The sequence below is a fragment of the Perca flavescens genome, chromosome 3 (genome assembly GCF_004354835.1).
Source record: "Perca flavescens isolate YP-PL-M2 chromosome 3, PFLA_1.0, whole genome shotgun sequence".
Lineage (NCBI taxonomy): Eukaryota > Metazoa > Chordata > Actinopteri > Perciformes > Percidae > Perca > Perca flavescens.
Window position 1 is genome coordinate 489559 of NC_041333.1, and position 25318 is coordinate 514876.

Below are 25318 nucleotides of genomic sequence, written 5' to 3' on the forward strand. Positions count from 1 at the left end.
TCTGCTCTGGTCCCTGTCTGCTCTGGTCCCTGTCTGCTCTGGTCCCTGTCCCTGTCTGGTCCCTCCCTGTCTGCTCTGGTCCCTGTCTCTGCTCTGGTGTCTGCTCTGGTCCCTGTCTGCTCTGGTCCCTGTCTGCTCTGGTCCCTGTCTGTCTGCTCTGGTCCCTGTCTGTCTCTGGTCCCTGTCTGCTCTGGTCCCTGTGTCTGCTCTGGTCCCTGTCTGCTCTGGTCCCTGTCTGCTCTGGTCCCTGTCTACTCTGGTCCCTGTCTGTCTGGTCCCTGTCTGTCTGCTCTGGTCCCTGTCTGTCTCTGGTCCCTGTCTGTCTCTGGTCCCTGTCTGCTCTGGTCCCTGTCTGCTCTGGTCCCTGTGTCTGCTCTGGTCCCTGTCTGTCTGGTCCCTGTCTGCTCTGGTCCCTGTCTGTCTGGTCCCTGTCTGCTGTCTGCTCTGGTCCCTGTCTGCTCTGGTCCCTGTGTGTCTGTCTGCTCTGGTCCCTGTCTGCTCTGGTCCCTGTCTGTCTGGTCCCTGTCTGTCCCTGTCCCTGTCCCTGTCTGGGTCCCTGTCTATGTCTGGTCCCTGTCTATGTCTGGTCTGGTCCCTGTCTGTCTGGTCCCTGTCTGCTCTGGTCCCTGTCTGTCCCTGTGTATGTCTGGGTCCCTGTCTGGTCTGGTCTGTCTCCTGGTCCCTGTCTATGTCTGCTCTGGTCCCTGTCTGCTCTGGTCCCTGTCTCTGCTCTGGTCCCTGTGTATGTCTGCTCTGGTCCCTGTCTGCTGGTCCCTGTGGTCCCTGTCTGCTCTGGTCCCTGTCTCCCCTGTCTGCTCTGGTCCCTGTCTGGTCCCCTGTCTGTCTGGTCCCTGTCTGCTCTGGTCCCTGTCTGCTCTGGTCCCTGTCTATGTCTGGGTCCCTGTCTGCTCTGGTCCCTGTCTGCTCTGGTCCCTGTCTATGTCTGGTCCCTGTCTGCTGCTCTGGTCCCTGTCTGTCTGCTCTGGTCCCTGTCTGCTCTGGTCCCTGTGTCTGTCTGGTCCCTGTCTGCTCTGGTCCCTGTCTCCCCTGTGGTCTGGTCCTGTATGTCTGTCTGGTCCCTGTCTGCTCTGGTCCCTGTCTGCTCTGGTCCCTGTCTGGTCCCTGGTCCCTGTCCCTGTCTGCTCTGGTCCCTGTCTGCTCTGGTCCCTGTCTGCTCTGGTCCCTGGTCCCTGTCTGCTCTGGTCCCTGTCTACTCTGGTCCCTGTGTATGTCTGCTCTGGTCCCTGTCTGCTCTGGTCCCTGTCTGCTCTGGTCCCTGTCTATGTCTGCTCTGGTCCCTGTCTGCTCTGGTCCCTGTCTGCTCTGGTCCCTGTCTGTCTGGTCCCTGGTCCCTGTCCCTGTCTGCTCTGGTCCCTGTCTGCTCTGGTCCCTGTCTGCTCTGGTCCCTGTCTGGTCTGCCTGGTCCCTGTCTGCTCTGGTCCCTGTCTGCTCTGGTCCCTGTCCCTGTCTGCTCTGGTCCCTGTCTCTGCTCTGGTCCCTGTCTGCTCTGGTCCCTGTCTGCTCTGGTCCCTGTCTGCTCTGGTCCCTGTCTGCTCTGGTCCCTGTCTGCTCTGGTCCCTGTCTGCTCTGGTCCCTGTCTGCTCTGGTCCCTGTGTATGTCTGCTCTGGTCCCTGTCTGCTCTGGTCCCTGTCTACTCTGGTCCCTGTCCCTGTCTGCTCTGGTCCCTGTCTGCTCTGGTCCCTGTCTGCTCTGGTCCCTGTCTGCTCTGGTCCCTGTCTGCTCTGGTCCCTGTCTGCTCTGGTCCCTGTATGTCTGCTCCCTGTCTGCTCCCTGTCTGCTCCCTGTCTGCTCTGGTCCCTGTCTGCTCTGGTCCCTGTGTATCTGGTCCCTGTCTGTCTGGTCCCTGTGTCTGTCTGTCTGGTCCCTGTCTGCTCTGGTCCCTGTCTGCTCTGGTCCTGGTCCCTGGTCCCTGTCTGTCTGGTCCCTGTCCCTGGTCCCTGTCTGCTCTGGTCCCTGTCTGCTCTGGTCCCTGTCTGCTGGTCCCTGTCTGCTCTGGTCCCTGTCTGCTCTGGTCCCTGTCTGTCTGGTCCCTGTCTGTCCCTGGTCCCTGTCCCTGCTCTGGTCCCTGTCTGCTCTGGTCCCTGTCTGCTCTGGTCCCTGTCTGTCTGGTCCCTCTGTCTGCTGGTCCCCCTGTCTGCTCTGGTCCCTGTGTCTGCTCTGGTCCCTGTCTGCTCTGGTCCCTGTCTGCTCTGGTCCCTGTGTCTGCTCCCTGTGTCTGCTCCCTGTCTGCTCTGGTCCCTGTCTGCTCTGGTCCCTGTCTGCTCTGGTCCCTGTCTGTCTGGTCCCTGTCTGCTCTGGTCCCTGTCTGCTCTGGTCCCTGTCTGTCTGGGTCCCTGTCTGCTCTGGTCCCTGTCTGTCTGGTCTGGTCCCTGGTCCCTGTCTGCTCTGGTCCCTGTCTGCTCTGGTCCCTGTCTGTGTCTGCTCCCTGTCTGCTCCCTGTCCCTGTCTGTCTCTGGTCCCTGTCTGCTCTGGTCCCTGTCTGCTCTGGTCCCTGTCTGTCTGCTCTGGTCCCTGTCTGCTCTGGTCCCTGTCTACTCTGGTCCCTGTGTATGTCTGCTCTGGTCCCTGTCTGCTCTGGTCCCTGTCTACTCTGGTCCCTGTCTGCTCTGGTCCCTGTCTACTCTGGTCCCTGTCTGCTCTGGTCCCTGTGTATGTCTGCTCTGGTCCCTGTCTGCTCTGGTCCCTGTCTCTGCTCTGGTCCCTGTCTGCTCTGGTCCCTGTGTCTGTCTGCTCTGGTCCCTGTCTCTCTGGTCCCTGTCTCTGGTCCCTGTCTGTCTCTGGGTCCCTGTCTCCCTGTCTGGTCCCTGTCTACTCTGGTCCCTGTGTATGTCTGCTCTGGTCCCTGTCTGCTCTGGTCTGGTCCCTGTCTACTCTGGTCCCTGTGTATGTCTGCTCTGGTCCCTGTCTGCTCTGGTCCCTGTCTGCTCTGGTCCCTGTCTACTCTGGTCCCTGTGTATGTCTGCTCTGGTCCCTGTCTGCTCTGGTCCCTGTGTATGTCTGCTCTGGTCCCTGTGTATGTCTGCTCTGGTCCCTGTCTACTCAGTAGGTGAAAAGTGGACATGTTCTGGCAAAAGAGGACGTTTGGTCACCCTAGATTGTCATCACTACACCGAGTCATTTCATTTGGCGGACTATTTTGTAAGGCGGATGTGTCCGCTCTGGCTGAGGTGTTTCCGGTATTCAGAAATGTTTCTGTAAAGGAGCGCGGTCCCTGAACAAACAGGGGTTGTGGTGGGCGCCTCGTCCGGAGTACTGTCTAACGTTATCCACTAAATATCCTAAAGATTGTTGCGCGAAACGGCGCCCGTTTGATTGCTTTCTTCTCTCTGCTCGACGATTTACAAGCTTGGAGTGTCGGTGTGGCTCCGCCGGCCGTTAAAGATCTCGCAAACAGCAAACCATTAGCTTAAGTAGCGAGCTATCATTAGCTGCCATGTCGGGTGTTGTGCGAGGCCCCGCTGGGAACAACGACTGCCGGATATATGTGGGAAATCTTCCTCCTGATATTCGCACAAAAGACGTGGAAGACGTGTTCTACAAATACGGGACAATTCGAGATATCGATCTGAAGAACCGGAGAGGGGGGCCGCCGTTCGCCTTCATTGAATTCGAGGACCCCAGGTAACGTAAAGGAGCTAGCTAACGTTAGCGGTAGGCCAAAGGCCATTGTGTGGCTAACCAACTAGTGTGCTAACCTATGTCAATGGTGCTAACGCGGGCTCGGACCATTCCCTGGACTCCCTATACCTTGTTATCGGAACGAAACATGGTGCTGTTCCGGTTTCGATTTTGTGTTTGAACGTCACTTGTTTATGACGTCTATAATAAAGATCCAGCCTGTTTAACGTTAAAGTTACTTACCACTTGAATGTCCATGTAACGTTAGTTAACGTGACACTTGGCATCGTTTCTGGCTAGCTAGCTAAGTCAATGCACCAATAACGTTGCGCTTGATTGCATACTATTTATTACAGTGGCTTTTCGGTGCAATGCATGAATATCAAATTATAATGTGTTTCTCTTTGCACAAATTGAGGCAAAATTACTGTAACGTTAGTTGCGTGCACGCCTGCACGGAGGATTAGCAGCCGTAAACCAGATCAAGCTAGCCGCCAGCATGGCTGCATTCTCTCCATAACGTTATGTGTATTACAGCTCGCTGCCCGCCCTTCATGTGTCAGCTAACGTTTAAACTGTAACGTCTTGTTAACAGGGACGCAGATGATGCGGTCTATGGGCGGGATGGTTATGATTATGACGGCTACAGGCTGCGTGTGGAGTTTCCTCGGAGCGGTAGGGGCTCGAGAGGCGGGTTCGGTGGGATCGGTGGAGCTCCCAGGGGCAGATATGGGCCCCCATCCAGACGCTCCGAGTACAGGGTCATTGTGTCGGGTAAGCAGTTATTTGGCTAATATACAGAAATCTTACTATTATACAAGCATATCGCTTGGACTGCTGTCTGAAGGATGGTTTGCTGAATGCCCCTTTCTTGAGTGTAACTTTTTAAGGTTGTGTGCAGTTTTAAGAGTTTAGATCACAACAAACTTTGCAAAAAGTGAAGCTTCACTTTAAGTGTGCTCTGCATTTAGGATAGTAAAATAGGATAAATATGGCTCATACACACTATCGATGTTATAAACCCTGGGGTGACTGTTAGTCTTGTCCGTCACATTTACTTTGGACAATTGTGAATACTCCAGTTACAGTCAGAAGTGTATTTAGAGAACATTATTAATTTGGTGCATGTACCATTTAAAAAAACAAATAAATAGAATTTGCGGTTAGTTTATGCAGGGAGGCAAGTGTAAGCAATGGGATATTACCTGTTGTAATTGTTGTTGTGGTGTTTTTAAACTGTCCTCACATTCTGCTGTGGCTGTAGAACTCAATTAATAATCTTCACAATGTAAGACTTGATATGGTTTGTTTTTTAATAGTAGATGAGGACAATGCTCATTGATCAAGATATACAAATAACTGTAAATGAGCCAGAATTAGCCTTGAAGGTTAGTTTATCTGTGGTCCCTAGGCAAATGATTAGAAGGCACCCTAGAAATAGATGACATACATCTAAATCTATATATAGAAAATATGCGCAGTAGTACAGTACACCAATAACCAACAACCAATACATTATGCAACAGTACAACACATAGTACTTTGCTACATTTCATACTAAATAAATTTATAGGATTACCAAACTGTCAAGCTGAACCACAGGTCTTCTTTCAACTACATTTGGTCTCAGCAATTGAATGAATTGAAATACTCCAGTATCGCTCAGTCCTACAGCTTTTGTTTGGGCAAACAAATCAGTTGTGTAATTCTGACTTGTGTTGAATTTTTTTGCACATAAATCTGGAAAGTTCACCATATGTCAGCAAATATAACTTTGGTTTAAATGTTTCAGGACTCCCTCAGAGCGGCAGCTGGCAGGACCTGAAGGACCACATGCGTGAAGCAGGCGACGTTTGCTACGCTGACGTTTTCAGAGACGGAACCGGAGTTGTAGAATTTGTGCGCAAAGAAGACATGACCTATGCCGTCCGAAAGCTGGACAACACCAAATTCCGCTCGCATGAGGTATGTGTACTGATTTGATCAATTGTCATGGATAATGTTTCTTTGCTGTGTTGAGGTGAGTACTTCCGGGTATGCTACATGTTTAAAACACACCTGGCCCTCATTTCCATCTATGGTATTTCCACCATAGGAAGGAATGTTGCCTTTTCAATGTCAAGTTCTCTTGTGTCCGCCAGGGAGAGACTGCTTACATTCGTGTGAAATTAGACGGTCCCCGCAGCCCAAGTTATGGAAGATCACGCTCCCGCAGCCGTGGCAGTCGGAGCAGGAGCCGCAGTCGCAGCGCCAGCCGCAGTCGAAGCAATTCCCGGGGCCGTGGCAGAGGATCGCCCCGCTACTCGCCTCGTCACAGCCGCTCTCGATCCCGTTCTTAAACCTTTCTACCACCGATGTGTTGCCCTTTTGATGTATACCCTCCTGTTTTTACCTCTTATGAGTTTCTCCTAATGTCAGCAATTGATTTTTAATTTTTGCATTTCATGTCCCGATGTCCTTGTGGGTGATCATGGTATGTAGATGTACCCCCCTCCTCCTCTTTCGCCCTTTAACCCCCCCCACCCTCTCCAGCTGTTTTGTCATTTTATTTTCTCCCTCTCTCTCTCCCTTTCTTTCTGTCCTCTGAATTTTTGCAACATTAGGAATTGTGCTGTGTTGAACTTCAAAAATTTTGAGTTGTCATAAATGCACTCAATGTTTTTGCAAGTATTGAAAATTTGAGTTTTATTTTTGTTTATTTAAAAAAAAAAAACACAGCTTTTCTTATTGGATATTTGTGGGGTGGGCTGTTTGGATGGGGAGCCCAATGCTTAACTGTATTTTACCCTTGTGTCTTCCTTTAGACATCTGAAGAGAAGGATTAAAGTGATTTGGAATAAAACCATTGTGGAGCACATTTCATTTGTATGGTCAGGATAGGACATCTAATTGAGGAGCAATCAGGTCGAGGCAATGGTACGCTTCATATTCTATAAATTGAACGTTTTGATAGGTTGCTATTTCATGCATGTCATACTTAACAAAGCCATATGTGCTGTACTTTGTTTATATATACAATTTTTAACATGCTACTCTGGCTTGTGACAGAAATAAGCAGTCCTAGATCAAGTGTTGTGATGTAAGTGTAACATCTTTGCTGTCAAATGTAAAAAAAAAAAAAAAAAAAATCTGAATCACTACTTTTGTTGCAAAAAAAAAAATTAAATGTCCTCATTGGTTAAAATGTTTTAACTTCAGGGAGCGATAGTTTTTGTGCTCAGTGGCTTTCTTTTTTTCTTGATCTGACATGAGTGCTCAAAAATGGAAAATTAGGCCCAAAATTCTTGACATTTTATTCTAACAGTCTCCCTCTGATTTTCTTCCTGGTATTTCAAGGTTTTGATTGGAGGAGTGGCTCAGTGGATCCCAATCCTTGGAGCTGGATGAGTGGATCGATTAGGGAAGGGATAGGCAAGGATGGATGCTCGGAACGGGATCAGTTTTCCAGGATTCAAATGAGCGTTTGATTTCAGAACTAATTAACGGGAGTCCCAGAGCAACGTTCTTTTTTTCTATTAGGCCCCCTAATGCCTATTTAAAGTTTTTCAGTGGTAATGGCTTTATTTTACAAGAAAACGAAACTGAGGACCAGGAAGTTGGATCAAAGGATGGAGTCGTAGATGCCTGGTATGAAGGAATAAAAAATTTGGGAGGTTGGGAGGGGGTTTTGTGTGGGAGTAGTTTGTATGTTTTACTTTGCTTAATCTTGCTTTTTCTCTTAGCATTTTCAATAAAACCCTTTCAAACAAGGACACTTTAGTTTGTTTTTATTTGAAACATAAACCCAAATATCAATTCATGTGACTATTGGCATGTATAGATGACTTTTAGTGCTCTATTTTTCGGAATATTAAAGCTACAGTGTCTACCTGAATTAATAACTACAAATGATCAATTAAAAACCATATTTGTAAAGCTGAAACCAATGTAATGGGACATAAGGCTTTTGTATGAAAGCAACAGTGCAGCTCTAGCTCCACTAGCAGTATCGGAGCGTAGGGTTAGTGTTCAGAGGTCCAGGGTCTCCGCCGAGGACGACAAGTGATGAAAAGCCTCAACGCCACACACGCAGAGCCAAACGATACCTACCCGCTACCAAGGTCTCGTTTCCTTTTAGCCCACAGTCAGTGGGGTATACTGTCAATGATGCATTGTGGGATGAAATAAGATGCCGGCAGACAGGAGCTGGAGAAAAACGCTTGGAACACACGGGAGGCTGCAGCTCAGCCAATGGCAGGGTGCAGCATGCAGCACAGGGGCGGGGAGCTGCTGGAGCACAGCAGAGAGAACCAGCCTACCTACATGCTTATTGTGGAAATCTTTTTAAAGCAATTAGCCGCAGCATCATCCAAACCTTGTACTCCTGGCAGGCTGAAATAGCCTACATCATCTTTTGAAACGAGTGTTTTCATTCGGCTCAAGAAAAGGTGAGTTGCAGATTCCTCAATGTAAAAACCATTGACTTGCATGTCTTGACATATTTCTGATTCGAGTTTCTCTCACGGTGGTGAGCTTTGGTGTATGCCTTCATGTATTTCGACTGGTTAGACATGTCGAATGTACTGGCATGAAGAATAGCAGGCGCATTTTCCTCAGCACGGTAATTGGATACATTTAGATACTTTTGGTCTCGTGATGCAGAAGCTGCATTTATCGGAAAGTGATTTCGCCAAGTAATTTAACTCCACCTGTATCAAGTTTCGCAGACAATCTATGCAACCCTCAGGACATGGTTTAGTTAGGAATATCTAGATGACAACACGAGTCTGAGTTATGATTGAGGAATCAGTGCACATGATCGAAAACGCGGTACCAAACGGCCAATCTTCTGCGTATGATTGATGCTTTTGCAATGCTCCTACTGGCCTAAAAGCCATCACCATCATCACCACGTGCGGTGTTAATTTTCAGTGCAGTGAACGCGTTAATTGTTCTTCCTCAGGCAGGCACCATCATCATCATCATCCTTAACAATGACTGACAGGAAAGCTGTGATCAAGAACGCAGACATGTCCGAGGACATGCAGCAGGACGCGGTGGACTGTGCCACCCAGGCCATGGAGAAGTACAACATAGAGAAAGACATCGCAGCCTACATCAAGAAGGTGAGACAGGACGCTCCTGTCTACGCTTACATCATTGGCACATGATGTGCAAATTCCGAGCCTTTTTATTCTCCCATCTATTTTAGTTTGAATGTGGAGAGGCTCTTCTGATCACGGCTGTAGCCAGGAGTCCCCCCAGTCCCCCCAGTCCCCCCAACCCACTGAGTTTACCAACATTTTGACACCAAGCAGAAGGTGTCTACAATTTTTTTTTGTCACAAGTTTTAGAATTTTTACATTTTATGTACACTGATTTCCCAACATGATTTAAATCAATCAAACTGTATTTGTATGGCACTGTCAACACAGGCCAGCGCAATTCAAAGTGTTTTGACAAGCTAACAACACTAGTAATTAATATAAAAGTCAAACAAGTAGAGACAAATGCACAAGAGAAATACAATATTGAAATAAAGACAATAGAGAAGGCAGTGATAAAATAAAAGCTAAGAGCATTAAAGGTGCTCTAAGCGATGTCGGATGACGTCACTTCTTGTTGAAGTTCGAAGTATTGTCAAACGAAAGGGAGGCCAGGCTCCTGGTCCTGGTCTAGGACAGCTCTCCTCTAGCTAACTTCCCTCTTCATGCTTCTCTCTCCTCCACTCCCCACACCCCCCTTCATGTGCACACGCACTAATCCCCCAACTCCTTCTTGTCGGTTATTGGCTGGAACACTGTTGTGGTTCGTGGGGCAGGTTGGCGCAGTTTGTTTTTGTTGCTGGTTGTGGAGCCTGGGCTGTCTACAGAGACCGCGTTATTTTACAGTGTGTTCAGGGGACAGGCAGCTAGCTGGTAGTGAGGAGAAGTTGTAAAAATGTTGTAGCCTAAAAAATGCGTCACATCACTTAGAGCACCTTAATGACCATAAAACATATTTATCAAAAGCCAGTCTAAAAAGGCAGGTTTTGAGTTTATGTTAATTCTTGATACTGTAATGACCTTTTCAGTCATCCTGAGATCAATAAAGGTTCATCTTATTTATTTGTTGGCCTAAAATAAGAAGAAACTTTATTGTTTGTCACATACAGTTGTACGGTACAATTTGGTGAAGTTCAATCCCTGCATTACACCCTAAGCTTTAGGAGCAGTGGACGGCCAGTTCAGGGACACTTTGACATTTGGCCGAAGGAGCTGAAGATGCAACCGCCAATCTTGTGTTTTAGAGCCGACCCACTCCACATCTGAACCACATAGTTTTTTCCACAATGAGAGCAAATTCAATATATCTTTAGGTTTTCGACTGTTGGTCGAATAAAACAAGCAGATCAAAGATTTCACCTTGGGCTCTGGGAAATTTGATATTGAGGTATTTGGTCAAAAATATCGTGATATTTGATTTTCTCCATATCGCCCAGCCCTAGTTGTGGCCTTACCGTACAGATCCATTTTTGCGACACGACTGAAGCGGGGTCTCGCCACGTCATACATCCATGGATGATGCTTCACGCCCCTGACCGGCAGCTGATTGGACGAACACATCACGTGGGTCTGGCTACTCCCAAATTTCAAAACGACTATCATGGTGACTCGTTGAGACTACAATCTTGTATTTTACGAAAAAAGTTTTCAGTAACACGTTTCGTGTTTAGAGAGAAATGGGCCGTGCAGTTGCTGGATCTGTCTATAATTTCAGATCGACAAAGGTCAGTTTAAAAGATTTTCGTCTACTTCTACTGGATAGTTGCGTCGTGTTCAATGGATTTATTTGCATAAAGATGGGCGTTGGCCAGCTTTTTGGACATGCAGCATTTTTTTCAAATGCAGCGCCGCCTTCCCGGGATGCTCTGCGGGCGCGTTAAAGTTGCTTGATGTCACCCAGAGGAATAAAGTGGAGCGCGGCACGATAGAAGCGTCGCGCGGCCAGGTGGATCTGCACTGTTAGTCATGATATGTAAGGTAGGATTTGTAGATTGCAGCCATTGGTCCTGGATTTTACTGGTTTTCACTAATCTTCTCCTTTTTGACCTTTTTCAGGAGTTTGACAAGAAGTACAACCCCACCTGGCACTGCATCGTTGGGAGGAACTTCGGCAGCTACGTCACCCACGAGACAAAGCATTTCATTTACTTCTACTTGGGCCAAGTGGCTATATTGCTCTTCAAGTCTGGCTGAGAATTTCCTGAAGGGTGTTGAGGAGGTTTTCTCCCTGAACCTAAATTGGAAATGCACTGGTGGCTGATGTCTCCCATACACTAATAACGACATACCATAATGATGCAAACCAGGCCATGCGCAAATGCATGGACTATACACTATTAAATGTATGTTACAGTAAGTTTACTTTTCGATAGTTGCCATTTGAATGCAACTGAAGTAGTTTTTGTTGATACTGTTAAATTCTAGGTTGTAAAAGATTTCAACGTGGCCCTTGATTGTAAAATAAAGGAAAGCTGTAGAATGTAATGGTGCATCTGCTTTCCTTCACAAGTGGCATTGCCAAAACCTGTTATGAGACTCCATCTGTCGGTTTAGATGGTAAAATCATACTGCGTGCACCAGTTTAACACTTCATTATCTAGATTTTAACACGGGAACATGGAAAGAAGTCGATGAATGGGGCAAAATAGTCTTTTCACATGATGAGTTACTTCACAGCATTCCTTTTGATTTCCAGGAGAACAAACCGCATGAGTTCAGTTCAGTTCATAGTTCAGTTACAATTATGTATGTACATGCAAATACAAAGCCTTTAATGTTTATTTGGATATAAAATATCCAACGGATTTCAGAAAAGATGTCATCCAACACAGTTGACATTTTGGAACCAACACAAGCCAGTGCATGCATTTCCAGGGATGTTTAGTTTGTCAAGTTTCACTGTGAGGCACGGTAGAGCAAATAAAGCTCCCAAACAGTTGTTTAGCCTGTAATGTCCGAGTAGTAACACTACAGACTGGTCACCCAAACCTCCCAACTCCCCTACCTAGAGATCAGTCCTATAATCCTGTGTTTCTGCATGTTTGGAGGATAATGACCACACTTTCTTTAACTGTCATCAGACCCAAACAAACGCTCACCTTGAAGCTAAATAGTTTATTTATCTTTTGAGAATGTAGATATTGGACTGACCCGATGTAAAGCAGCGTTGGGAAGGTGATTTAGAGGAAAAACATCTGCAGTCAACTCTACCAAGGCTACCAACACCCATGTGTTTCTGATTCACGTGTTGTCTTGTGTGGCTCGTAATACTTTCAAGTTGCATTTACCTCTGACCTTTATTTTGGCATTGTCAGTGTACTGCCAGACATGCAGGAAAGACAAAGCATTTAGGAGTTCTTCTTAAAGCATAAAGAGGCGTATCCCTTGTCTAGCACACTGATTTGGGGTTTTTTATTTTGTCGTGTCAGTATAATTAATTGGAAAGGGCAAAGCTTAATGTTTGGATTCTTTAAGAGGGCAGTTTGGAGGGATTTAGTCATGCGGTTGGATAACACCACACATTTCTCGCTGTGTTGTAAGACAAGGTTTTAAGTTGCTCTCTTGCATAATCCCACAATGGGTAAAATGTGTATCTTTCAAGTGTTAGCTTGGATTGACATTGAGGGAAGTCTTCCTAACTTTAGTCAACGTTAACTGATTTAGTATTGTTTTTCTGGCATGTATTTTTGCTGTGTATATGTAGGAGCCGTTACAATGCTGTTAAATTTGCACAAAACGTGTGCCTGTCATTGCTCTCAACTGTAACCGGCTTGAGTACAATTGCACTTCATTAGAGTTATCCACTAGGTTGCTACAGAACCAAAATCGTCTAAACTCGATAAAATAAAAATTAATTGTTGACTTATTACACTGTGGCCTTTTTATTTTGTCATTGCCCCTTTTTGTCCTGAAAACAATGGATTGGTTGATGGACAAAAAAATAAATCACTTTTGAGAAAAAGTACACTTATTCACCTTCATAATAAACCCCACTCTCATGTCTCTGCAGTAGATATGAGGCTAGTGACAGCAGCTTGTTAGCATAGCACAGAAATGGGGAAAGATCTAGATATATACAAACGAGCTATAACTTAAAGTAAATTAGTGAGCTTTAGAGGTGCAGGTAGGGAGATTGGCTACCTAGTCCAGACCCGTAGTGCAGAGACTTCAGAGGCAAAGCGCAGCACAAGTATTCATCATCATCACTTCTGGCTATCTCTTTATCTCAGTGGTTGCACCTTGAAAGGTCAGCAGCAACGAGGTCAAAGTTGAAATAATTTGAACTTTCACTTGGCGGCAATTTTGAGCAGTGCGCCATGCCAAGGGTAGTGCTTGCTTTGAGTTATTGGACCACGGGGGTACCCAGCGGTCTTTCAGGACCGTAAGCCTCCCTTAAGCTAGAATTTAAAGGAATAGTTTGATAATTCTGAAAACATGCTCATTTGCTTTCTTACCAAGAGTTAGATGAGTACCGTTATTGATATCACTCTCATATCCCTCCCTGTCCTCGGCGCTTAAGCTGCCTACACATGATAAGAGAAAAAACTGCGGGGTAGGGCCCAGAGCATAGTGCAGACACTTCAGAGGCAAAGTGCAGCACAAGGTATACGTCATCATTTCTTCTGGCTACCTCTTTAATGGTTGTGCCTTGAAAGGTGAGCGGCAACAAAGTTGAAATAATTTAAAGTTTGAGTGGAGCACTGCAGCAATTTTGAGCCGTGTGCCACCCCAAGGGTAGCGCTTCCTTTGAGTTGTCTACACCAGGGGTCTTCAACATTTTTTAGGCCAAGGACCCCTAACCCCCTAGCTGACAAAGAGACGGAGCAGGGACCCCGTACTATAATGTAGAGAATTGAGTTGTATATTAAACTGGGCCTACAATAACGTGTAGGGCGGCCAAGGGCCTGTAGATATACCTTTTTATGGAGCATGAAATACTAAGGTGTTAAAATAATAATTGACATATTCATATATATATACATCATGTTTTAATGTTAAAATGTGGAACAGTAACTGTATCTGTGGATGACTACCTTACCTATAGCCCAGTAAGCCTATCATACATTTATCTTTACAAATAATATGTTGGATTCATGTTAATGTATATTTTCAGACCAATATATATATATATGTTGTCACTACCCGATGTGAGTCGAGTGCAGATGTGAGTTGCGCATGCTCAGATTTAAATGGTTTAGGGCATAACGCCAAGGGATCGGGATCCAGCTGCAAACTGCTAACGAGAGACTTCTGTAATGTCAATAGAATAAAAATTGACCTACATAACCAGGTTTGTTCACTTCAAGTTAGCAATCAAACACAACGAAGGCTGTCACTTGAATGGTGTTTTGAGTTAACGTTAGCAATCAAACTATCATAGCTAAAACGTTTGAAATGATTTCCATCTTCTGTTAATGTTTGTTTATTATTTCATGGATTTCACAAATTTCAGTATGACACAATCGCTACCCGATGTGAGTCGATTGCAGATGTGAGCGTTGTATCTGAATAACTTGAACAAGCCTCACAAGTCGTCCTTTGCGAAGCTCCAACACCTGCATGCGCAACTCACACCTGCACTCGACTCCCGTTGTGTAGTGACACGTGTAGTGACACGTGTAGTGTAGTGACACGTGTAGTGTAGTGACACGTGTAGTGTAGTGACACGTGTTGTGTAGTGACACGTGTTGTGTAGTGACACGTGTGTCGGCGGCTTCACGCTGCGGCCTGGGCAGCGGTGCGCCGAGGGTCTGGGTGCTGAGCCTATTACCTCCAAGATTGTGTAACACTAACATATGCAATGATTGGCTACAGAGAAGAAGAAGTCAATTTTTGAAGTCATTCTGAGTGCTACTCTGATCGTTTTCACCGCCATCAGAATAAACGACCACACAGTTTGCAGCGACCACGCGCTGACAGAAGAACCATGAAACCCGTTTACGCCTACAGTCTGCCTCCTGCTGCTACTCTGCTCAAGTACCAGGGCCATAAAACTAAACCAAATTAAAAGTATTTAACATAAAAAGCTGTTTGAGTGTACTTACTATTTAGTTATTTTCCTTCTTTAAGTCACCAGAATGCAGGAAACAAAATATTGGAAACTCAATTTGTTAGGTGGAAGAACCCCAGACCCCAAATCCTCCCTATCTTTGAGGTCTCACAGTTGGCAAGTATGCTGTAGAGACATGATAGTGGTATCAATCTAATCATCTAACTCTCAGCAAGAAAGGGAATAAGTGTTAACGTTATTTCCCAAAATGTCAAATCAGTCCTTTAAAAGAAGCTACTGTCCCACAGACAGCAATTATGATATGGTAGCAAATTGTAGCGTAACAGCGCCATACCAGCAATATCTATAATGTTTGGTAGTCTCACATTGCCAGACCTTACTCCACAGTACTGCAGAGTAAGGTCTGGCCCCTCCACAAATACACTCCTGGATAGGAGAAAAAAACGCTCTGGGTTGTTTGCATTTCTTTAAACCAATCACAGCGGTGTTGGGCGGCGCTAAGCTCTGGACGCATCGACGGTGGCTCTGCTAAATAGTCTCAGGAAGGAACTGGTTCTGGTGGAACATTTGCACCCCGCAAAAGAAAACACCACATACAATATTAAATGAAGTTAACTGTTGACACAATCCAGTACCGTGAGCTATTTAAATGAGCTGATACATGGTTAAACCTCATTGACTCTTACCAATGTATCGCTGTGTGTACTTTGTCCACAGCAATCCCACCAATTAGCCCCAGAACCTCCCAATTAGAGAGGAAATGCCGTAAACCTATTCTTTGTTAATCTTTACAATCATTCCCTGAAAGAACCAAGCAGGCCTGTCTTGTTGCTCGATCTAATTGTTTTTCAAAACTTGTCATTTTCAGCGTGTAGCTTGCTAGCTCCAACTTTGTTGTGGTTTCCCGCAACCCACGGATTATCCTGTAAATGAACTGTCATCCAGACTACTTTAAGACAGTTGTAAAGCAAAAAGAGTAACATATAGCTTCTATACTGTGAGAATTAGGCTTTTTTAGATAATCATAGATAACATTTCTTTGAGTTTTGGACTGTTTGTTGGACATATTTAGGTCACATTAAGTCACATTGGACGCTAAGAAAATGTGATGGAGAGGTTCAAAACAGACCTTGAGACATATCCTTCCAAAAATAACGCTGCCATAATGCTATAATGCTTTTGCTAGTTGTACAAGTCTACAATAAATCACAACACAATAGACAAACAGAATGGGATAACAGAGATCCATACAGTGCAAGCTGACTGAACCAGATGGATAATAAAGAGAAGAACATACTATGGAGATTTCAGTATTCCTGCGTTAAAGCTGCAAGGCACACAGTATGTCTGTAGTGTTGGAGTCACTGTGTGTTTACTCTGAATAACGGAGGCCCAAGTGGTCTGGTGTGAAAAACAGTCCATAGCAACAAGTGTGTGAGACCTTCAGTCAGAGATGAGCACAAACCACGTAACTGTGACATCAGTTGTTGTGCTGGTTAGCCATATGGCTCGCCGAGACACTTATCTATCTGTCGATGCTGTGTTCAAGTCATTCTTTTCTTTTCATTTCCACATTTCCCATATTCTCAGTAATTTCTTAAAGGGATACTCCACTAACTTTAAATGTAATTTTTGCATCATGTGGAGTACTACCCTGATCATTGCCTAGTGGACAAGGAATCATGAAGCTTACCGTTAGCTGCAATGTAAAATACAAAAACGTATTTTTATTATAGAATCAAGAAAATAACCCTAATTATGATTTCTTTTTTAAATAAAGCCTGCAAGTCTTTTATTCCCTAAAGCAGGGGTTGGGAAGTGCAGAAAAATGAAAAATGTGGGTGTTTAACAGGGTCTAACAGAAAGATGCTTTCAAGTTGCATTATGGGACGTACAGTAGCATCCGTTTTTGGAGAAAAGACCCATAAGTAACGACTTGATGTCAGGATATCTCGACTTTTGTAGCATACATTTTGACCATTCTTTCTTTAATATATCTTTCTTGCAAGCCCCCAACATTATGTAAGTAAAATACTACATAGTATGAGTACCACTTTAAATCTAGAGAATTACAAATCAGAATAAGCTGCTACATTCAGACAAATTTATAATGTTTTTGCTTCCCAGTTGTAGCATTTCAATCCTAGTAGAGAATTGCCTGTTTTGTTTTCCCATTAATGCTGCACAAACTAGTTGCGTCCAACAATGTGTCGTCTAGAGCCATGTTTAAATACTACATCAGCTGATTTCACTGATAAACAGACCTTCAGTCAGAGTGAGCTCAGCGTGCAGAGCTGGTGCTGTCAGGTTGGCCATGAAAACTTGTGTACACATGTCTGCAGACGACAAACAGGAACAGAGGTTGGACCTCAGTTTCAATCCCGAGATTATGTGTCAGCATCAGGGCTGATGTAATGGTGTGCATTACAACGGGATGTAATCATAGAAAAATGACATGTTTTATGTTTTCCTTCAGTACAACCTACAATATGACCAACATCTGAGATCTTCTGTTCCGTTTCCATGACGTGGCAGTTGTTTTCTCGTTGACAAAAAGGAGCATGAGTTGTGTGTGTCATGTTTTGAGTTTGTGCTGAAGTTACGTGATGTCTGTGAGTGGACAGCAGTAGAAACAAGAGCACACAGAGCCATTGGAGCTGAGAAAGCAGACAAATTAAAGGACAAGTGACTAATGAATCATTTCTAGAGACAGACTGAGATCAAACTGAGACACTCTGTGGAGTCAACTGGAACAGTTTGCCTAAATATTTGAAACTCATATGTGCCATTCCCACATCTACATGCTTTTGAGGAAAGAAAATCATTTTAACACATGAATGTCCTGGTTTTTAGCTCCCTTTTAGTGAGTGTGATACATAAGGAATCAAAGCTTTTACTTGGTCTGTTTCACAGAAATACTGAATAATGTAAAACCAAAAATTAACTCACACTTTAAAACAGAAGTGCATCAGAAGTGCGTCAGAGGCTTGTCTGCTTTTTCACCAAACCTTCACTGTTGTGTTCCACTCTTGTTTTTCCCATCAGCGTATCCTCCCCCTCCATACCTGCCTGCTTCTCTTTCATACTGTAGCCTCTGGCTGCCTTCATCCATCTTCCCACACAAAGCTGTAATTCATGGTCAGAGCACATTCACATGTAGACCGCACAGATAATTGACTGAACAAAGAAACGGCAGGATTAAACATTTAGATGATGAAAATTCTGTTTATGTTTGAACTGTGACTTTAAAACTTACAACTGACAAAGATTTATCAGATTGTAGATCTCTTTGTTTCTGGTTTGTTAAGTGAAAATGATCATGTTGCCAAACCTTTTTCTAACTATTCTATACTTTTATTATGATGTAAAAGCAAATCTAGCTCCAGCAGTCTCACACTGTTCAATTCCCACCAGACTGAGACATTCAAATCTAAACATCCTTTTATTACAACATATTTCTATCCTTATGCTTATAAATGGCTCTATAGCTAGAAAAACATTTGAATAGCCAAAATTGCACCAAATAGACTGTTGTTTTGGCTCAGGCTGAAAATATCCTCCTGCTTTGTTCGCTCTCATTGATGTGCTTCATGTTTGTGCTCTGCAGATGCCTCATAGACAGTGAGATGACCAGTGGGCGGACTTTACACCGGCATAACAAGGAGGCAAATGACTCAGACTCAAACATCAGGGATGTTGATAAAAAAAGGAGCCACATTAATATGTTAATTTCAGTAGCCGTGCACGTTGGGAACAATACAGATATGAGAATGAACACTTCCTTGCTTTATCAGCCTGTATTGTCTCTACTTTTATACTGTTCCATGTTGATTTCCTTTGGAAGCTGCAGAATTAAAGTGGCTATATGTAACTTTCAGTTTGTGTTAATGTCAGTGGCCCCTTTGGACTAAAGTGCTAGTGTTTTTACCACAACCTGCTGTCATAAAGATCATTTCTTTACAGTGCTGTATTACCCACTTTATATTACAGAGTTAGCCTTACGGGGAGGTCATACAGTTGCGATGAATGTTTTGCTCAGACAGAAAATAATTCATTTACAATAAGAGAATAACTTACAGATGTTGCATTTCAAGTGTTGCATACTTAGCCTGGATGTCTGGTGAACTAAACCAGGTATCACTGTCACTTTGTCACGAGCCAAAGCATTGAGAGATTGTTGTAGCAACCAATGTAATAAGAACTTAGATTAATATAACGCATTTCATGAAACCCACGGACGCTTTACACAAGTAACGTTACAGAAGCACAAGGGAAAAGAAAATAGTAGGCCAACACAAACACAGAGTAAAAGGAATAAAAGGTTGGTGCTAAATGGAAGGAGGACATAATTATCATAAGACTATCTGTTACTGACATAAAACCACATCACACATTCTAAAGTTCTTTTATGAATGAAATAGACATATTATATACCTGAGGGCCAATTTGGGGTGGGTTTTGAATCATTTACAATCCCGTAATTGTCTCCATCTGTTATCGCCCGTTGTCTTTCACTTTCACTTTCCCTTTTAGCTTTCAGTTGTTGTTTGTTTAATTTCCTTCTTTCCTGTGATGGTCCTGCCCCAGTATCAGCCATAACTACAGCAGATAACTTCTAACATAACATTACAATACAGTTAGGCTAATATAAAGAAATCTCCTGCTACCTATCTCCTGCATACTCACTAAAACAGGCTTTTCCGGTGTTAGGGTTAGGGTTAGGTATGCCAAAATCTGTGACCCGTCAGAATGTGTGACTGTAGCTCCGTCTACCTGCCAAAAATCTTTCTGTGACTTTGCGGGAAAAATCGACCGGGCAAACGCATTAATAAAAACTATATAAACATAGCGTTCTTTTCACTGTTATTCACGTTTGCTGTTACAGGTCATTTATGATCATCAGATGAAAAATTATACAGTTTCATAAACATATAAAAGTTACATATAGTCACTTTAAGGTATGTTATTAAGGTGAAATAGACAGGTTGGCTACTTGCATTAAACTCATAGACACAAAATAACACTAATTAAAAACACATCATTGAACGTTGCCTCCACAAAGACTTTTGTTTATGGTCAATGATCATATGGTTTTGGAGGACAATAACACATTTTACCACAGCACTGAAGCCTCTGGTCCTTCTGTTTTAAACCTGAAAAGATTGAGCTCATACTTAGAGTCCCCCTTCAGACACATTTTAAAGTTTGAAAAAATATTCTGCTATATTAAATATTTAGTTGAACATGGTTTTCCCATGTAAAAAGTAAAAAGGTATACTCTAAAAAGGGTCTGGAAGCAAATTTACTCTTTCTCCCTCATTGAGAAATTCTGGATCTGGCTTCATGCCCCCACTCACCAGCTGCTATCGCTAGGTTGAGCGGTGAAAAAGCAGTGTGCATCAAGATGGCTAGAAACGTCGGAGAGATTCAGCCATACATGTTTGACCCTCAGACCGGGTTCAGACAGGAGGCAGGAACTCTGCTGCCAGCCTGTGATCTGGCGTTCTGTCTAAACCATGGACTAAACCCGCCATTAGTCAGATCCAGACTCAGATGAGGAGTCTGTTGTGCACCAAAATCGGCGACTAGCAGACGTATCAGAATGGTTAGTGTAGTTAGCATCTTTGATTTGCTTATGTTGTTTGTTAGCATGTAAGCTTGTAACTGGCAGTGGCTGACAACTACACTGACTGTGTGTTTCCGCTCTCCGTACTGACCATTGTGCGCTGGAGGTTTCAGGTTTTCTTTCTGGCTTTTGCATATTAAACAGCGATTGGCTTGGGAATCTGTGATGTATCAAATTTGCCCAGGATACGTTTGAATGTCAGATTTCAGGGAAGTGCACAGACATCTCCCCCTTCAGGAGAGGAATGTGAAAGCACCTCTCTCGTGACTAACCTTGCACAGATACAAGTCAGTAAAGCCACGGTTAGACATTTTAGGGGAAACTAGTCTCGCAATGCCAGACCTTCCTCCACAGCGCTGCGAAGGAGGGTCTGGCTAGTCCACACACCATTGCGGGATAGAAGAAAAATGTGCTCTGGTTTATTGGCATTTCTTTAAACCAATCACAATTGTCTTGGGCGGTGCTAAGCTCCGGACGGAGCCACGGTGCCTCTGCTAAATAGTCTCAGGAAGGAACTTGTTTTGGTGGAACATGTGGACGTTCAAAAGTAGTTTTAGTCGTGCAACAGAAAACTCAGATTGGACAGATAGTCTAGCTAGCTGTCTGGATTTACCCTGCAGAGATCTGAGGAGCAGTTCACCATAGTCCTCACAAATCCACCGGAGGTTAGAACGCCAACACAAAGGAAGAGGAAGGGGACGGACATCTGGCCGAAAAGAGGGACATCAGGCGGAATTTCTCTCACCACCGGAGCAATCCCTGCAGGGGAACGTCATGGATATAGACTAAGGGGAAACAAAAGAAAAACAATTTTTTGAGTGGAGAGGATCTTTACAGTTTTTCCCGCTTTGGTACATTTCTCAGATCAGAATTGAAATTCTCAAAAGTACCTGTTCAATCTTCACATCATTGTGTCACTTGTGCACATCAAAAAAGCAGTTTCTCATTTCTTTGAACAAGTTGCAAATGCTTTGGTACATCCATGCCAATGATTATGTACAATTATCTGCTGTTTCCTACATTATCAATTGCTTATGTCATGTTGATCAAAATGTATTATAATGGGTCTCTGTTGAATAGTCTCACCCCCCACAACTTGAAGGCATTAGTTCATAGCATAAGTCTTTACATGCAAAATGGTTGAACAAGTTGTCATAATATGTCAAGCATATTTCTATACATTTCAATTAGACTTTTTTCTAAATCTGTCCTGAATTAGTAAATTCCACCCAGGTGAATCTTGACTTTCTGTAATTTCTCATGAACCATCAACTGGCAAGTATATATATATACACTACCGGTCAAAAGTTTGGGGTCACTTAGAAATTTCCATTCCACTCCATTCCAGACACAATACCTGCTGAGATCAGTTGCATTGTTTTTTTTAACCAGGGCAGCAGTTTTCAGATTACATTATTTGCTTACATAATTGCAAAAGGGTTCTCGACTGTTGTAGAAAGAAGTGGCTGAAGAAACACTTGAAATTCATGCTTTTTGGTCTAAACGTCATACCCAAATTAAAAGTGGTACAGCTCCCATATACTTTGACACTCAGGGGTATGCCTGATATCATTGGAAAGGTGATTGATGTGGGTTTGTTTGTGTATTTGAGAAGTGTTGTATTTTGTAGTTTTTTGGCTTTTTTATTTGCACTTTTCAAATAGAAATAAAAAAAACACAGACATATTTGTAGAAAAGAATTCATATAAAATCCATTTTTGAGTCTTTTAGCTTCTGAATTTTTTTCTGTAGTAAGCTGAGATGTGGCTAATGCTGTGTTGTCTCTCACCTGTCAGATGTGTTTACAGCAGTGTATTTTAATAATTTTACAGATTTATAACTTGGACAGAAATAAAAAATCTCCATTCTAGCCTCTGTAACTCTGTGTCAGTAAGGCCTAGAATCACCCTGACACAATTTGAGAATGTTTCCTTTCCAATGATATCAGGCACACCCCTGAGTGTCAAAGTATATGGGAGCTGTACCACTTTTAATTTGGGTATGACGTTTAGACCAAAAAGCATGGAATTTCAAGCATTTTTTCAGCCACTTCTGTCTACAACAGTCGAGAACCATTTTGCAATTATGTAAGCACATAATGTAATCTGAAAACTGCTGCCCTGATTAAAAAAAACAATGCAACTGATCTCTGCTGGTATTCTGTCTGGAATGGAAATTTCTAAGTGACCCCAAACAAGACAAGGAATTGGACGGGGTCAACAGCCAGAGAGAAGAAGAAGAGGAAGAGGAGTGAGGCTGCGTGGCGGAGGAGTTAGGAGGCATTTTGTGCAGCATTTTTCTTGATACTACTTGTACAAATTACAAATCATCTAGTCACTTGTGCACATCATTAAAGCAATTTCTTATTCCTTTGAACAAATTGCAATTGCTTTTGTACATATTGCAATTGATAATGTACAAGTGTCAGCTTTTTTCCACATTTTCAATTGCTCATGTCATGTTGATCAAAATATTAGTTCCTTGCATAAGCATTACATGCAAAATTGTTGAACTATTTGTCATAAACTGTCAAGCATAGTTCTACACATTTCTATTAGACCTTTTGTACAAAAACGGGAATTGATGAATCGTGCAGGTGAAATTGACCCTCACTCATGAAGGAATGTAAAGTGTTAGTTCAACCAATAGTCAACCAGTTTCCTAAATTGCTCAAAGGTGCATCTCATAAACAACCAATGGACAAGCATATATAGACAGACCTCAACAGAGACAGAGTTGCAATTTTCTAATAATGGATGGACCAGGAAACAAACAGGGTCAACAGCCAAGACTCTTGGCTGTTGACCCTGTTTGTTTCCGGTTCGTTTCTTGGCCCAAGAGGAGGAAGAAGAGGAGCAAGGATGCATGGTGGAAGGCAAAACAGAGGAAGAGGCAGAAGAGGACATAGGCGCATATCTGATGACATAAGGGCCACTATTGTAGACCATGTTGTCAATCATGGCCTTACAATGGCTGAGGCGGGTCAAAGGGTGCAGCCGAATATTGAGAGATCAACTGTGTCCTCAATAGTTCAAACATTTCGAAGAGAGAACAGGTATGTCCACCAATGTACAATGCACTGTTACTGTATAAAAGCAGTATACTGTATGCTTCCTACAATGCTTGATATTACAGTAGTCCACTTGTATTTCACAGCATACAGAAATATACTCTATACAGATACATACTGCACCTTACATGCACACCACCTGTATGTTTTACAGTAAAATGTGTGTTCACATAGTTTTTTTGAAATTGTGCAATGCATCACTGCATTTTTCCCAACATAGGACTGCAAGATTACCTCAAACCGGTGGCAGAGGACGCCATTTCACACCTCGACAGGAGGAGGCCATTTGCACCATGGTCCGAGCAAACAATGCCATGAGACTCAGGGAAATACAAAGGACCATTATAGACGACAACAATGTCTTTGAAAACATCCATACCGTTAGCATCTCAACCATCGACAGGGTGCTGCATAGAAACCAGATGAGTATGAAACAGCTGAACCGTGTACCATTCCAAAGGAATGAGGACAGAGTTAAGGAGCTACGGTACCAGTATGTACAGGTAAAACATATATCTATGTAACTACTTGACAGCAACATTTTATAGTGATACATAGTACAGTAAGCATAAACTGCACACATTTCCATTGCTGTGGAAGGAACATGCAATATATGTACATTTTATGTACATATATATCTTCCTTACCAAAACAAATTCAACTGTGTGTTCTGGGATACAGCGTATAATGGAGTTGTAATCAAATGAACCCTTTCACAACTTTGTATACATGGATGAGGCTGGCTTCAACCTGATTCCGACCCTGCCTTCTGCAGGGTCGGAATCAGGTTGGGGGCGTGATAAACAGTGACATCAGGTTGGGGGCGTGATAAACAGTGACATCAGGTTGGGGGCGTGATAAACAGTGACATTTTATCTTACTCAATTTTGTGTTTTGCATTACTATATTTTTTCCACGTAGGACTGCAAGACAACTTCACAGAGGTGGCAGAGGGCCCCTTTTCACACCTGAACAGGAGGAGGCTATTTGCACCATGGTTGTAGAAAACAATGCCATAAGACTAAGGGAGATAAAGAATGCCATTATAGAGGACAACATCTTTGAAAACATCCAAACAGTCAGCATCTCAACCATTGACAGGGTGCTGAAAATACACCAAATGTATGAAGCAGCTGTACACTGTTCCATTTGAAAGAAATGGTGAAAGAGTGAAGGAGCTGCGCTACCAGTACGTACAAGTAAAACATGTATGAGCATGCAGCAACTGTACCTCCTAGTTAACAGTACAACATCGTATAGTGATATACAGTACAGTAAGTGTGACCTTTACACATTTGCTATGGCTGTAGAAAAGAAGATGCAATATGTGCTGTATACATTTGATGTAAATGTATCTTGCTCAAAATGAAAATGCATGTAATTCATAAAACTCATTTTGTGTCTTCTGGATATAGCGTATAATGGAACTGGAAGCTGGTGAACCACCGCACCGCTTCATCTACATGGATGAGGCTGGCTTCAACCTGACGAAACGCAGAAGGCGTGGTCCAAATATCATCGGCCACAGAGCTACAGTTGATGTGCCAGGCCAACGGGGCGAGAACACAACCATGGGTGCTTCTATCTCTGAGACAGGTGTGCTAACGCATATTCCCATTATTGGGCCATACAATACAGAGCGTCTTGTCACCTTTTTAGACACTCTCTACAGGGATCTCATCCCTGAACAAGAGAGGGGTCAGATTGGAAATTACCTGCCAAAGTATGTGATAGTTTGGGACAATGTCAGTTTCCATCGCTCCAACATCATCAGGCAATCGTTTGCGGCCCACAACAGGATGCTGATGGAGTTCCTCTCACCCTACTCCCCATTCCCTAACCCCATTTAGGAATTTTTCTCAGCGTGGAGATGGAAAGTATATGATCGCCAGCCACATACACAGATGACCCTTCTGGCTGCCATGGATGCAGCGTATGATAACATCAC

The 25318-nt window shown here is 43.6% G+C and overlaps 2 protein-coding genes across 5 annotated transcripts; both read left to right on the forward strand.

Annotated features, from left to right (window-relative positions):
- Positions 1 to 3098: 3098 nt before the first annotated feature.
- Positions 3099 to 7392, forward strand: srsf1a (serine and arginine rich splicing factor 1a). Of its 3 annotated transcripts, none has more exons than XM_028572237.1 (6): positions 3099 to 3643; positions 4236 to 4414; positions 5433 to 5605; positions 5782 to 6012; positions 6445 to 6556; positions 6977 to 7392. In XM_028572237.1, the coding sequence occupies exons 1-4, from the start codon at positions 3456 to 3458 to the stop codon at positions 5977 to 5979; spliced, it is 738 nt and encodes a 245-aa protein (XP_028428038.1). In that variant the 5' UTR covers positions 3099 to 3455; the 3' UTR covers positions 5980 to 6012; positions 6445 to 6556; positions 6977 to 7392. The 3 variants fall into 3 exon arrangements, with proteins under 3 accessions (XP_028428038.1, XP_028428028.1, XP_028428020.1); XM_028572227.1 differs by having other exon boundaries at positions 3100 to 3643; positions 5782 to 6113; XM_028572219.1 differs by having other exon boundaries at positions 3100 to 3643; positions 5782 to 6556; positions 6977 to 7390.
- A 450-nt stretch (positions 7393 to 7842) lies between these two features.
- On the forward strand, positions 7843 to 12532 carry dynll2a (dynein, light chain, LC8-type 2a). Of its 2 annotated transcripts, none has more exons than XM_028572249.1 (3): positions 7843 to 8067; positions 8583 to 8745; positions 10720 to 12529. In XM_028572249.1, exons 2-3 carry the CDS (start codon positions 8614 to 8616, stop codon positions 10855 to 10857), a joined length of 270 nt encoding a protein of 89 aa, XP_028428050.1. In that variant the 5' UTR covers positions 7843 to 8067; positions 8583 to 8613; the 3' UTR covers positions 10858 to 12529. The 2 variants fall into 2 exon arrangements, with proteins under 2 accessions (XP_028428050.1, XP_028428059.1); XM_028572258.1 differs by lacking the exon at positions 7843 to 8067 and adding an exon at positions 8130 to 8240 and having other exon boundaries at positions 10720 to 12532.
- Positions 12533 to 25318: the final 12786 nt, after the last annotated feature.

What these genes read in the sequence shown, in the direction of transcription:
- dynll2a (XM_028572249.1), top strand. Translation starts at nt 8,614, where the DNA reads ATGACTGACAGGAAAGCTGTGATCAAGAACGCAGACATGTCCGAGGAC. An exon ending in TCGCAGCCTACATCAAGAAG is followed by an intron (nt 8,746 to 10,719) that starts GTGAGACAGGAC and finishes GACCTTTTTCAG; the next exon opens with GAGTTTGACAAGAAGTACAA.
- srsf1a (XM_028572237.1), top strand. Translation starts at nt 3,456, where the DNA reads ATGTCGGGTGTTGTGCGAGGCCCCGCTGGGAACAACGACTGCCGGATA. An exon ending in ATTGAATTCGAGGACCCCAG is followed by an intron (nt 3,644 to 4,235) that starts GTAACGTAAAGG and finishes TCTTGTTAACAG; the next exon opens with GGACGCAGATGATGCGGTCT. An exon ending in GTACAGGGTCATTGTGTCGG is followed by an intron (nt 4,415 to 5,432) that starts GTAAGCAGTTAT and finishes TAAATGTTTCAG; the next exon opens with GACTCCCTCAGAGCGGCAGC.